This window comes from Jaculus jaculus, chromosome 4 (genome assembly GCF_020740685.1).
Source record: "Jaculus jaculus isolate mJacJac1 chromosome 4, mJacJac1.mat.Y.cur, whole genome shotgun sequence".
Lineage (NCBI taxonomy): Eukaryota > Metazoa > Chordata > Mammalia > Rodentia > Dipodidae > Jaculus > Jaculus jaculus.
Window position 1 is genome coordinate 114,646,030 of NC_059105.1, and position 15,385 is coordinate 114,661,414.

At 43.2% G+C, this 15,385-nt stretch overlaps 1 protein-coding gene across 1 annotated transcript in view; it reads right to left on the bottom strand.

Annotated features, from left to right (window-relative positions):
- Mertk (MER proto-oncogene, tyrosine kinase) overlaps nt 1-15,385 on the bottom strand; it is a 136,734-nt gene that overhangs the window by 15,062 nt on the left and 106,287 nt on the right. The window contains exons 11-15 of the mRNA XM_045147566.1: nt 13,708-13,793; nt 8,489-8,584; nt 6,679-6,759; nt 3,475-3,567; nt 2,020-2,138 (exon numbers count right to left, since the gene is read on the bottom strand). Of these exons, the coding sequence (XP_045003501.1) occupies nt 2,020-2,138; nt 3,475-3,567; nt 6,679-6,759; nt 8,489-8,584; nt 13,708-13,793 (475 nt within the window). The remainder of the gene's footprint in view (nt 1-2,019; nt 2,139-3,474; nt 3,568-6,678; nt 6,760-8,488; nt 8,585-13,707; nt 13,794-15,385) is intronic.

Consider the following 15,385-nt stretch of genomic DNA (forward strand, 5'->3'; position numbering starts at 1 on the left):
AGGAGGGTCAGGAGTTCAAGATCATCCTCAGCTATAAAGACCAGCTTAGGGTACATGAGATCCTGTATAAAAGGGGAGGGAGTGTGAATGTGTGTGTCTAGGGGTATTGAAGAATACATGGGTGTGGTGATTTGATATGAAATATTCCCTGTAGCCTTATGTATTTGTGATTAAGCCTCATAATCCCTAGCTGGTGACAAATTGGGAAATGTAGCTTTGCTGGGGAGGTGTGTCACTTGGGGTAGGCCTTGGGGTATTATAGCCCAAGTCCCCTTGTCAGAGCTGGCTCACTGTTGCTGTTACTTCCCACCTGCTGTGGCAAGATGTGGCGGCCCAAAGAGTGATACCCAGAGTCTACTCTGCCAGACTTTTCAGCCACGACGAAACTTCCTCTGGAAACTACATGCCAAAATAAGCCCTTCCCTCCCATCAGCTGCTTTTGGTCTAGTGTTTTGTTTCAGCAGACTTTAATAGTGGAGGAGGTAAACAGAACTGGTCATGGCAGCTGCAGAGGAAGACCACATCCTTCCCCCAACCCCAACCCCACCAAGGGCCAAACCGTGAGCAGGGTGGGCAGGACCTTTGGATGTAATGTATGTCTAGAGACAACTCTAGAAGCTGTGGTCAGTGTGTGTGGACATCGGTCTCATCAGCCCCGTCCTCAGCAGTGTCTGAGACTGAGTCAGGCCAGCAAGAGTACCCACTGTGTAAAGCTGGCATCCGAGAGAGGACTATCCTTCTTAATGGCCGAGTGAACGGCAAACTTCACGATCCCTGACTGGTGGCTACACTCTGCCCTAAGGGCCAGCTCCAGAAAGACAAGGGAGGTTCTGGACATTTGGTGGCACTGGGGACTTGCACTCTCCTTGGTGTTTGTGCTTTTCCCTTGGGCTGGTTCACCATGTTCAGCACCATTATCCTTTCCTCTCCGTGGGGGTACAACTCCTTTGTGCTACCGGGGGGATCTAGGGCACTGCCAACGGCCTGACTCACCTGGCAAGATTCCCCATCTGGGTCTCAACATCTTCTTTTGCTGGCTGCTCAGTTTTTAAGCCGTGTCTCCTGCCTACCTGCCTCCAGCCAGAGGAGAATCAGGACTGGGTCCCTGCTGACCCTTCCTTGTTTCTGGAGCCCTCCATGAGCCTCCACTTCTGTAGGAGGGTGTAGGGAGGGAGTAACGGCTGTGCTTAGGGATGGGCGTGCCCACTGCTCTGACTGCTTGCTCGGGCTGCTCAGTACCACAGTAACTTCCAGTCTCGGGGAGGAGGACAGACTGGAGAAAAGCACCCTATTATCCTTTCTCCTGGTCCTTGTTTTCACCCCGGTTTCTTGATTTGATGTTGAAAGGTGGGCTTCATGCCCACCTTTCCCCCACTATTCCTTTTGTTCATTTAACTTAATTCTTCTCTCTCCAGCATATGAGTTCTGACTCTAACTGCTCCCCACAACCCCTTACTTCCTCCTTTATTAGTTTCTTAAGGCATAAAATGCAAAACAGACAATCTTGAACTAAATCTTACACATTATATAAAGATTAACTCAAATGGATCATATACTCAATCATATTATGAAAATCATAGTTTTTTTAGAAAAGAAAATAGAAAAAATTCATTTAAACTAGGGGTTAGGCAGAGTTCTCAGGAATTACAGCAAAAGCATGACTTTTGAAAGAAAAGGTTTCTAATTGCACTAATAGAGTCCTGGCAATGATGGCAGCGAAGGGACAAAGGGGCCTGTGTTGGGGAGCCCAGGTGAGGGCCAGCTGCTGCAGCTCCGAGAGTCTGAGCCTTTCAGCGGCTGGTTTCCTCCCGCCACGAAGTCAGAATGATTAACACCCACAGACAGGTCTGTTGGAAGGATGGAGGCCAAAGGTCAACCTGTCGTGCATAGGGAGCACTCAGGCAAGGTCCTGTCCTGACCTTCTCTCCCATTTTTCCAAAAAGAGAAGCTAGGGCTCTTCTGGATCTGTCATGAAAGCCCTGGGAGAGGGGTGCAGAGGTAATGTAAGCAGACTGTTACCTTTGGTCCTGTTTCTAACCGGGAATACAGTAAGTAGGTGTGCAGGTCCCCATATTTCATGAAGGGTAGGATCACCATGGGCTTTGGGATGCCTTGAGAACTCATTTCTATACATACGCCTGAAATTAAACACAGAGCCAGTTACAAAGAGTCTTTGTTATTCGTGAATAAATAAGCCCTAGAGGTCCACTGGCCAAATTGGAGCCACATGCTTCCAGGTTAAGAGGTGAAAACACACATACACACACACACAACAACAAGAAAAAATCTTTCCAACTTTCACAGTGTGTCCTAGAATATACAGCAAGCACACTCCTTTAAAAAAAAATTAGTGTAATTTCTTTCAAGTTAGGCCAGACTTTGCCACAGAGCATTCAAAGATCAAACTGTCACAAGGACAGACAACTCAAAACCAGGACACTTCTGTTAGACTAGTAGCTGAGAGGTGGTGCCCTCATTAGAATCTGAGGGCAAACTAGCTTCATGTGACAGTTAAACACTCGCTCATGTGAAAAAGCCTATTGCAACCAGGTGTTTAAAATTATTAAAATATGGAAGACCTGTAGGTTAAATACTATTCCCAAAATTTCTGGTTATTGAAAGGAGAAGTTACAATACTGCCGTGGAATTCTAGAACTGAACCTGTCATCTGATTCTAGGCTTGTGAAGTACTCATACTTAGTTAAACAAAGTGCAATTGTTCTTCTAGTCTGCTAAAGCCAATAGCTGCAAGCAATAGCCATTTCTCTGATATAATATATCCAAATCTTACTTTTCACATCTCTTTGCAGAAGGAATCATAGCAAACTTTGAAACATCCCAAAAGAATTTATTATAGATAAAGCCAAAGGACAGAAAAATAAAAAAAAATTAAAGCAAATAGACAATTACACTTTTTCAGATAGTGCCTCTCTTCTTAGAATAGTGTCTCTTACCCAGCACACACCGATAACTTGTCTTGTTTGATGAAATTACAAAGCTAAGTTACATCAAGTCATGTTACATGAAATCATCAGTGTGCTATGATAAAACCATTACTTTCAAATTAGTTCATAAATCATTTCTCAAAGACAGTTTATGAAATCTGTACTTTTTTTGGCTTTACTCCACTGCTATGCAATTCATAGATAAACTTAAGGCCACAAGATGGTCACATGACTAGCTCTTGTCTTACCTTTGAGTCACTGGGTCTACCTGAACTCATAGTCCTCTAGATCTGTGTGGACTCTGACCATCCCTGTGCTAATCAGTATCCAGGAAACACAAACTCATTTTTCACTACCGACCTCAGAAAATAAAACCATAGTAAGAATCTTCTGAATAAAAACCCAGTGCTGTAAATTTGGACCTTGGCAGCTATGAACTTATCTGACCAGAGTTGCTTTTTTTCTCCCCCTGCAGCACACAGTGGCTTACCCAAGCCCCTGCCCCCAGCCCTGTACTTCCTTGAGGTACCTAGAAGTCTGATGACATTTGGGTGGCTGAAGTCTTTCATGCATGCCGCCTCACTCAGAAACTCCTCGATCTCCCGTTGGGAAAAGTTGTCCACTAAAGGAACAGATGGAACATGTTAGGCATAATTGGCTCAGTTAAGAGTGGGAGAGGACCACAGCAATTTTGTCTTTAAAACTAAAACCAGACCAGGCATCATAGCGCATGTCTATATTCTTAGTCCTCTTGAGGTTGAGGTAGGACTTCAGAGGTCAAGGTCAGCCTGGGGTACAGAACCAGATCCCGTCTCCAAAAGCAAATAAAACAAGCAAACAATCCCACCCAAACAAAAGCAAAAAACATTAAAACCAGGAAATAGGAACGAGATGAATAGGGGTTGGGGAAGAGAGGAACAGAAGAGAGGCCAACAGGCGGTGCACAGGGCATTTCAGGGCTGTGAACCTACTCTGTGCTACTGGATGGTGGGCACGTGGCAGTGACCCATTTGTCAAGCCCACAGAACTATGCAATACCAAGAGTGAACCCTAGTGTGAAGAATTCCACTTAATAATGTGTTAGTGTGGCTCCATCCAATGTAAAACACTGTCATTTTAATGAAAGACGGATGTTTAGTGTAGCAATGGGAAATTGTGTGTGAGGCAAAGGGGAACACATGGAAATTCTGTTCCTTCCTGCCCAATTTGTCTACAAACCTAAAACTGCTCTTAAAAATGACAGAATGGGCTGGGTGTGGTGGCACACACCTTTAATCTCAGCACTCAGGAGGCAGAGGTAGGAGGATCGCTGTGAGTTCAAGGGCACCCTGAGAATACATAATGAATTCCAGGTCAGCCTGGGCTATAGTGAAACTCCACCTTGAAAAAACAAAAGACAAAATAATCATAATAACAACTAAACAACTGCATGAGCCTGAAGAGATGGCTTAGTGGTTAAGGCACTTGCCTGAGAAGCCTAAAGGCCCAGGTTCGATTCCCTAGTTCCCATGTAAGCCAGATGCACAAGGTGGCACATGCATCTGGAGTTTGTTTTCAGTGGCTAGGGGCCCTGGCATGCCCATTCTGTCTGTCTCTCCTCTTTCTCTCACTCTCATAAATAAATAAAAATAAACATTTTAAAACACAGCTGAATGGACTTTAACAAATAAAAAGACCCAAAAATCCAAAGTGAACTGATCAATCACAAGCCCTTTTGCCTTAGAAAAGGAAGAATGCCACACCCTTTCCTTTCCACAGGTTTGTGCCCAGCCCATCTGGTGTCCACTCATGCCTTATGAGCTGGGGGCGTTCACATACCAAAGTTTTTTAAGAGAAATATTTAAATTTCAATATTGTGCTTTATGAAACAAGTCAGTAACAAGAGAATGAATAATGTTGGTTTCACTTTTAGAAGATACCTAGAGCAACAAATTCAGAGATAGAAAACAGAATGGTTTACTGGGGCTGGGGAGGAGAGTGGTGAGCTCAAAAGCTTTGGAACTGCATGAATGGAGGAGATGACGGTGGGGTGGGGATGGGTATGCAAGAAGAAGAATGTGAACATTCTTTTTTTTTTTTGAAGCAGGATCTCACTCTAGCCCAGGCTGACCTGAAACTCACAGCAATTCTCCTGCCTCAGTCTCCCGAGTGCTGAGGTTAAAGGTGTGTGTCACCAGGCTGGCTCTCAGAATGTGAAGGTTCTTAATGCCATTGATCTGTGCACTTAAAATGGTCAAGATTGTAAACTTTACATTATGTATATTTTACTGTAATTAAAGACAAACAGAGGGCCAGAGAGATGGCTTAGCAGTTAAGATGCTTGCCTGCAAAGCCAAAGGACCCAGGTTCCATTTCCCAAGACCCATGTAAACCAGATGCACAAAGTGGCTCATGTATCTGGAATTCATTTGCAGCTGCTGGAGGCTCTGGCACACCAACTCTCTCTCAAATAAATAAATAAAACAAACATTTAAAAACAGATGAAACATAAAGCCATGCTTGTCTTAGGGAATTTACTCTGACAGGATATAACTAATAATCAAAATAACACATGAGGGCATCTAGCCATTGTCTGCACCATTTTAAGTGTTTACTGGATTTACTACATTTTGATTTCCCTAGCAAATAAAACTTAGAAAACACATATTCAAACCTTCACACCTATAACATGTCTGCCAACTTTGGCCTTACCTCTTCCCTTTGCTGCAAAGCACTAGGTGGGCATAACAGGAGACAGGGGTCTGCCTGCAAACCCTTCTCCAAGGACACCCCTGGGGATTCTTTTTTATTTTTTTAACTTTGAAACATACATTTTCCTATATCATCTATTTTGAGTCCCCCCACCCCAGACAGCCAGCACTACTAAGTGACTATATCATCCCGTGGAGAACTTCAAGCACTGGACACAGCATCAAGAACTCTTGGTTTCACAGTCCAACAAGCCCTCTTCTAAATGGCCAATATTTCACCTTATTTTATATTTTATTTTATTGTTTATTTTTATTTACTTATTTGACAGCAACAGACATAAAAAGAGGGAGAGAGAAAATGGGTGCATCAGAGCCTTCAGCCACTGCAAACAAACTCCAGATGCATACACCACCTTGTGCATCTGGCTTACATGGGTCCTGGAGAATTGAGCCACAAACCAGGGTCCTTAGGCTTCACAGGCAAGTGCTTAACTGCTAAGCCATCTCTCCAGCCCCTATATTTTATTTTTTATCTTTCACAGTGCTGGGGATCAAATCCAGGGCCTTGTGCATGCTACACAAGGACTCAATTACGGAACTTCATGGAGATTCTGAGGCCAGTGGCCAGCCTTTCAGTGTTTCATAATTAGCACCATGTGACTCATAAGCAAGTTACTCCGAGAACTAGCTCCACCACACCACAGAGCAGCCAGACCAACCCCTGGGATCAAATGCTACCACTAGTTAGGACTTCATGCCTTACTTTGGCTTATTAGTTCTACTCAATTGTGTGTGTGTGTGTGTGTGTGTGTGTGTGTGTGTGAATTATAGAGATGCTAAAGGTAACAAATGTTCCTTTGAGTGTACAGATAGATCACACATGACTTTATGCAGAGCTTACTATGGTATCTCTGCCCTGAAGACTAGTGGTCCATATGTCATCTGGGCCATCAGCAACCAAGATCAGAACATTGCCACTGGTCTGCATGCAACACCTGATACTGAGGCGTCCACAGGGCTGGGTCCCAGAACTCATAACTTACACTTCATCGTCTTCACTGCCACCTTCTGAGAAGTACCGTCTTCCTGCTTTAGATTCCCTTCCATCACTGAGCCGAACTCTCCTGTGAAGCGGAACAGCCATATGGATGCTGCACAGAGTCCCTTGACCACAGCAACACCACAGCGCCAGCCCTGCAATTCTCATGTGGCCCCAGAGTGACTCGTCCACAGGCCGAGGGCACAGCCTGCCCAGGCCTCTCTCACTTGCATACCCGAGGTGTACGTCATGCGATGGTCTACTGCTTGTCATGGGCATGAGTGGCTCAAACCCTGCTTAACTAGTCAGTTTGCTAAGCATATAAATGCCCCAAGACACAGGAGAACATGGTGTTATTAAAGTTCATAGGGCATCCAGTCTTTTTCACCCCAGTACTGGAGCTGGAACCCAGGCAAGCCCTTTACTACTGAACTACATCCCCAGTGCAAAGTATGGTCTTAATAACATTATAATTCATGCTAAAATTAAATCTTAAAATTACGTACTTATTTTCCTTCTAATTTCTATTAAACTCATAAGGAAAGTGCCAAGAACATCAACTGAAAAACTAGGCAACTTTAAAGAACACCAATTAACAATTATAATCTCTGCAATGACGATAGGGAATTAATATTTTCTAAGCCTACTACTGTTATGTTCTAGCGGCTGTGGATGTCCTTTTCGTATGTCAAATCTAAGTTTCACAAAAGAAACCGAAGAACTAGGCATTTCAAGGAATGAGTGGTTCACATTGTCAGTTGAGGAGCTAGTCTGTTGATAGAACAGTTTAGCTATTTTCCACGAAGTCAAGGTAACCTTAGTTGAAAGGCTTTCTGAAGAACATGCCACCTAAAGTCTTGAATTCCATACAGACATTGACCATTATCATTTTGAGCATTTTCACCAGTATAGAAGATAGAAACTAATTTAAAAAAATAAGTGAGTAAATTATTTTTAAAAATATTTTTTAATATTTTATATTTATTTATTTATTTATTTATTTATTTGACAGCGAAAGAGGGAGGGAGCATGAGAGAATGAGTGCACCAGGGCCTCCACCCACTGTACAGACATGTACACCCCCTTGTGTATCTGGCTAACATGGGACTTGGGGAATCGAACCTGGGATCCTTTGGCTTTGCAGGCAAACGCCTTAACTGCTAAGCCATCCCCCTAGCCCTAAAGAATTATTTTTGATGTGTGTTTGATACGTGTATGTGTGTGTCTGTTCATATGTGTGTGTGTGCATGTGTGCCATGGGGCATGTGTGGAGGTCAGAGCATCACTTCAGGTGTTGGTCCTCTCCTTCCGCCGTGCCTGAGGCAGGCTCTGTCTGACACTGTTCACTCCTGCATTCTCCAGGCTAGCTGGACTGTGAATGGCTAAGTGATTCTCCTGTCCCACACCCCTTCTGGCTGTAAGCACGCTGAGATTACCGATGTTTGTGCTGCAGTGGTTCTGGGGACCTGGACTCAGAACTTGTCTTTACTCAGCAAGCACTTTATCCACTGAGCCTTCTCCCCACTTATGAAAAGTGGAAAAAATAAATATCAGGACAAAGTGATTTTTTCCATATGTCATTAAATTTTCCACCTATTACTTTAGTCCATTACACATTTCAAATATGTTTTGAAAAAAAATTATCTGTCTTTAAAAAAAAATCTGCATTTCAAAAATCTTTAAGTTATTAAGCAGAATTAGTAGTAATTATAACTCCAAGCTATAAAAGTATTTTGTTCAATAAATACACATAACAAATTCTTCTCAAATGCTTTTTGCCTCACATGTTAAACGATCCACTTCAAACTGCTTACCTTCACCCAGAATTTTCCCAAGAATGAGAAGATTCCTATCAATCACAACATCCTCTAGTTTATTTTGCAGTTCCTCGCTGACTCCTAAGCTGTGCACTACAAAAGAAATAACAGGGTTCATTGAAGACTTATCAGTGTGCTTTCTTCTATTTCAATATTGCCAGAAGTATATCTAATGTCCTGTAAATAATACACTTAGCATTTTTCATTTTGTATCTATTCTTTCTTTTTCAAATATGCCAGTTATGACATCATACTTTATTCTACTATGATTAAGCAAAGTAAAATTGATCCTTCAGGGCAAGATTAGCCATGAATTTTACAAATCATAACCCTACTTCAGTCCCCCATGTACTAGCCGCTGTCATGCAGAAGAGGTTTGCCCTCGATTTACAAGAGTAAGGAAAACAAGTCCATGGTGGGGTATGCAGAATTGTATTCCTAACTATGGCATATGAAAGAGCCACGAGGGTACCTCCTCTCCCTCCCATTCCAGCCAATGAAGGAAACATATAAACCATAGGAAACATCCACAAAACAAGCTATTGCATTACATTGGGTGGCACCTCATCATGAGGACACAGAAAGTTCTAATTGAGGGCTAGAGAGATGGATTAGTGATTAAGACGCTTGCTGAACCATCTAGGGCTGGTGAGATGGTTCAGCAGTTAACGGCACTTTCCTGTAAAGCCTAATGACCCTGGCTCTTCTCCCCAATACCCACATAAAGCCAGATGCATGAAGTGGTGCACTCTCTCTTCTCCTTCTGTCTCGGTCTCTCTTTGCTTGCAAATAATTTAATTAATTAATTAGACAAAGAAAGAGGGAGAGAGAGAAAGGGTGAGAATGGGTGTGCCAGGGCTCCAGCCACTGCCAACGATCTCCAGACACATGTGCCCCCTTATGCATCTGGCTAAAGTGGGTCCTAGGGAATTGAACCTGGGTACTTTGGCTTTGCAGGCAAATGCCTTAATTGCTAAGCCATCCCTCCAGCCCAATAAATTTTTAAGACTTTTTTTCCTTCTTCTTTTTCTCCAAGGTAGGATCTTGCTCTAGCCCAAGCTGACCTGGAATTGACTATGTAGTCTCAGACTGGCCTTGAACTCACAGTGACAGAAATCCTCCTACCTCTACCTCCTGAGTGCTGGGATTAAAGGAGTATGCCACCATGCCCAGGTTAAAAAAAAATAATGCTCTACATCAAATGAGTTTTTCTTTCATACCAGCCTGGATGTATCACTCCTTGTCTTGTTTTGCTTTGTTTACTTTTGTTCATGAATATGATAACACTCTTCCTCTGCTGTTTCTGAACTTGCTCAGGAACACTATCTGTTTGCCGCCTCCTCTAACCAGATGCCTCCCTTCATCTCTGATTCAGCAAAATTCTAACCATAATTGTTACAATGCATGTTAGAAAATTGTCCTTTGAGTTAGTTGCCAGGAAAACAGGAAATGAGGTTGAAGATTCTGTCCATTGCTTTGCTGCTTCCTCTCAATCCCTGACTTCTCCCCCATCTCCTATCACCAGAAGGTTCCTCTTCCCCTTGGCATTTCAGGGCGCTGTGGAGCCCTATCTCTGGTTTCTAAACAACAGCTTCAACTCCAGCTTTCCAGTAGTGCAGCTGAGGGAACAGCTCAGCTGTCTGGGACCTTGCTTGGCTTTGATAATAACACACCCCTTTCCTGAAACAATGTACATAGCAGGCCTGTTGGTAACCTAGGAACCCCTCTACTGACCACTTCAAACAATGAAATCAGTTTCTCCTTCCCCATGACCATTATTTGTATCCATTTCTATTCAAATACCTTTCTTAGACACATCCAGTATCAGAACACTGGAAAGCCACCCACCCTGGATTGGTCTTGGGAGCATGAACAGTAAGTCAAACTGTCCTCTGAGTGAACTTTTTAGTGAGAATCCCCTAGTTAGCGTCTGATGCTTCTGTATGCCTGGTTGTACATTTGACTGAGATCTGAGGCACCACAGGAAGGGACATAAACAATAAAGAAAAGGTTATAGAACCCAAAATGTCAATCAAACCAGAGCACTGCACAAATGACACCCCTAGAAACCAGCTCCTTCCTTCTCCTGGACTTCAGCAAAAGAAACCCCCTTCCTGGTGTCCTTGATTATTTTCCCATTCAAGTGGTCTGCTTGCTCCCTTGGCAATGTTTCAAAACTTAACTATCACTTTGCTTTTAATAGTTTCTTGCTGCTTCATTTTTTTTTGTTTTTTTGTGCACCTTTTCCAATCCTTTAAATAAGGTGCCAAGAACCTGGAAACACTCAGGCCACTGCTAACAGCCAGTGGAGATCTCCATGGCAACAGGTGACCATCTACTCACTAGTTGCTGAAAACCTTGTGAACATTAAAAATGTCCATCCTTGGGCTGGAGAGATGGCTTAGCAGTTAAGTGCTTGCCTGTGAAGCCTAAGGACCCCGGTTCAAGGCTCGGTTCCCCAGGTCCCACGTTAGCCAGATGCACAAAGGGGCGCACGCGTCTGGAGTTCGTTTGCAGTGGCTGGAAGCCCTGGCATGCCCATTCTCTCTCTCTCCCTCTATCTGTCTTTCTCCCTGTGTCTGTCGCTCTCAAATAAATAAATAAAAAATGAACAAAAAAAAATATTTAAAAATGTCCATCCTAAAGGGCTGGAGAGATGGCTTAGTGGTTAAGCACTTGCCTGTGAAGCCTAAGGACCCCAGTTGGAGGCTCGATTCTCCAGGACCCATGTTAGCCAGATGCACTAGGGGGTGCATGTGTCTGGAGTTCGTTTGCAGTGTCTAGAAGCCCCGGCACGCCCATTCTCTCTCTCTCTCTCTCTCTCTCTCTCTCTTTCTCTATCACTCTCAAATAAATAAATAAAAATTTTTTTAAAAATTAACAAAAAAAATGTTTTAAAAGGCCGGGCATGGTGGTACACGTCTTTAATCCCAGCCCTTGGGAGGCAGAGGTAGGAGGATCACCGTGAGATCAAGGCCACCCTGAGACTACACAGTGAATTCCAGGTCAGCCTGGACTAGAGGGAGACTGCGCACACCTGTGAACCAAACACTTGAGAGGCCGAGGCAGAGCCATGCGTGGTGGCTCACTCATGTAATCCTAACATTTAGGAGCCTGAGATAGGAAAACTGCTGACAGTTCAAGGTCAACCTTGGCTACAGAGTGACTGCCAGGTCAGCCTAGGCTATAGTAATACCTTGCTTTATCATTTATTTTTAAAATTTATTTATTTGAGAGAGAAAGAGGCAGCTCAAGTGCTCCATCTATCTATCTATCATCTATCTATCAAGAGAATGGGCATGCCAGGGCCTGTAGCCACTGCAAACAAACTCCAGATGCATGCACCACCTTGTGCATCTGGCTTATGTGCATCCTGGGGAATCGAACCTGGGTCCTCTGGCTTTGTAGGCAAATGCCCTAACCGCTAAGCCATTTCTCCAGAACTGAGACCCTGCTTAAAAAAAAAAAAAGCCGGGCATGGCGGTGCACACCTTTAATCCCAGCACTTGGGAGGCAAAGGTAGGAGGATTATTGTGAGTTCAAGGCCACCATGAGACTACTTAGTGAACTCCAGGTCAGCCTAGGCTACAGTGAGACCCTATCTTGAAAAACCAAATAAATAATGAATAAATAAATAGGGGCTGAAGAAATGGTTTAGTGGTTAAGATGCTTGCCTGCAAAGCTAAAAAACTCAGGTTCGATTCCCCAATACCCATGTAAAGCTAGATGCACAAAGTGGCATATTTCACTTGTAGCAGTTGGAGGCCCTAGAGTGCCTTTTTTTTTTTTTTTTTGTTTGTCTCTCTTCTCTCCCTCTCTGCTTGCAAATAAGTAAAAAAAAAAAAAAAAAAAAAAAAAAAAAATTTAAGAGGCTGAACTGGCATGGCGGCACACACCTTTAATGCCAGCACTTGGGAGGCAGAGGTAGGAGGATCGCTGTGAGTTCAAGGCCACCCTGAGACTACATAGTGAATTCCAGGTCAGCCTGAGCCAGAGTGAAACTCTACCTCAAAAAACAAAACAAAACAAAACAAAAAAAGAGACTGAGGCAGAGGATTGTGAGTTCGAGGCCAGCCTGGGTTACATAGCAAGCCTTTGTCTAAAATAAAAATAATAGGCTGGAGAGATGGCTCTGCAATTCAGGCATCTGCCTGTAAAGCCTAAGGACCCAGGTTTAATACCCCAGTACCCACATAAGCCACATGCACAAGGTGGTACATGCATCTGGAGTTTATTTACAGTGGCTAGAGGCCCTGGTTTGCCCATTCTCTCTATATATATTTGCCTCTTTCTTTTTCTCTCTCTTAAATAAATAAATAAAATACTTTAAAAACTGAAAACTTGAAAAATATTCCCCTAAGGCTGGAGAAATTGTTCAGTGGTTAAGGCCTACAAAGCTTATCAACCTGAGTTTGAATTCCCCAGTAATCACATAAAGCAAGATACATAAAGTGTCACATGCATCTAGAGTTTATTTACAGCAGCTACAGGCCCTAGTATGCCTGTTCTCTCTCTCCTTGCAAATAAATAATGCATATACATATACATACATACATACATACACACACACATACACACACGCACACACACACACACACACACACACACACACACACACGCCGGGTGTGGAGATGCACACCTTTATTTTTATTTATTTGACAGAGGGAGAGGGAGGGATGGAGGGAAAGAGAGAGAGAATGGGCATGCCAGGGCCTCTAGCTACTGCAGATGAACTCCAGATGCATGCTGCCCCTTGTGCACCTGGAACATGGGTCCTGGGAATTGAACCTGGGTCCTTTGGCTTTGCAGGCAAACATCTTAACTGCTAAGCCATCCCTCCAGCCCAAACAAAAAATATTTTTAAAAATTCTTCTATTCTTAGCTTTTATTATAAGCTTGTTGGTCATTTTTTTTTCTTGATTCACCACTATTAAACATAACCCAGGGCTGGAGAGATGGCTTAGCAGTTAAGGTGCTTGCCTGTGAAGCCTAACGGCCCACATTTGACTCTCCAGATCCCACATAAACCAGACGCATAAAGGTTAGGCAAGTGTAAGGTTGCACATGCCCACTAGGTGGTGGCGTCTGGAGTTTGGTTTCAGTGGCTGTGGGCCCAGAGTGCCAATTCTCTGTCTCTCCCTCTGTCTGTCTCTCTCTAAAATAAAATAATAAAGAAATAAATCACAGCTCAAAAAGTGAAATGAAAGTCAACTTACAGGTAAGTTCGATGGCTCGTCGACAAAATGATTTCTTCGCTATGTAATTTACAACTAATTCAGAATCCTCTCCTGTGAATGCATTCCTGGATGAAAATAAAAACATCCACCATAAAAATAAGCTGTTGAGACAGGTGCTGATTCAACAAGGACATCACCTTTCAGCAGGGCTCTCCTGCAACAGAACGCCCCCTGCTGGGGATGTAGTTCAATGGAAGAGTGATTGCTTAGCAGGTATGAGGCTCTGGGCTTGATGCTCATCTCCCCATAACAGAACCATGCAAGCATACACTGGAAAACACTTCCCACTAGAAGAAATAGGCTCTTTTCCTTATTTAATTTTGGCTTACTTGGTGATATCCAAACAATTCTGTCCAGGTATCATGAGGAACAGACTGAGGGTGTAAGTGGTAGTACTGTCATGCTCAATGCCCTGGGTTTACCTCCCAGCACCACACATACACACACACCCATACACATACACACACATACATACCATACCATAATATATATCTGTTACATCACTTAATAGCAAAGAATAACTGGTCAGTTTTCAATGAACAAATAACTGAGCAATAAATCAAGTCTAAAATAAATATCCATGAGTCTATGCTAGTATAAATATGACTGATTAAATGGGAGAGAAGAGCTGGGAGGGTGGCACATGACGCTAATCCCAGCACTCAGGAGACAGAGGTAGGAAGATCACTGAGAGTTTGATGCCAACATGAGTCTGCATAGTAAATTCCAGGGCAGCCTGGCTAGAGCAAGACCATACCTCAAAAACAAACAAACAAAAAACTCCAAACAAATAGGAGAGAAGAATTCTAAATAATTTATATACACATTGAACTCATTAGTGAACTCCTCACTTGAAGTGTGGGCTGTGCTTAGTAACTTGCTTCCAAAGGAAAGGGAGGAAAATAAGATCAAGGTAGAAGAACCTAGCAAACACTATCTCAGCCAGTGGCTGAAGGTCAACATGAACAGTGCCAAATCACGTTGGCACTATGCACCCCTGACCTGACATGCTGGAAATAGCACATTGGTTTCCGTACCCCCCTGGTTAACCCATCACCCCATGTTAACCATGAGTTACACTGGACAAATTCCAATACAGGCACTCCTGAAAACTGTCAAGGTTGTCAAAGACAAGAAAACTCTTAGAAGCAGCCTCAGCCATTAGGAATCCAAGGAAACATTACTACTAAATGCAATGAGGACTCTGGGGCAAAGGACATTAGGCAAAACCTAAGGAAACCTGAACACAGTAGAAATTTTAATTAATGACTTATCAATACTTGCACATTGATTATAACAGATGCATTATACAATGTAAGCTGTGGATAACAAAAGGTAGATGGAACATCTCGTTTAGGGCTGGAGAGATGCCTCAGTGGTTAAAGGCTTGCTTGCAAAGCCTGATGGCCCAGGTTTTAATGTCCCAGTATTCACATAAAAGCCAGATGCACAAAGTGGAACATTCATCTGGAATTCATTTGCAGTGTCAGGATGCCCTGGCATGCCCATACTCACTCTTGGCTCTCTATCTGCCTTTTTCTGTTTCTCTCTCTCTCTCAAATAAATAATTCTACATGTGATGTTGAGGATTGATCCTAGGGCCTTATACATGCTAGGCAAGTGTTCTACTGCTGAGCTATATCCCCCAGCCCTATTC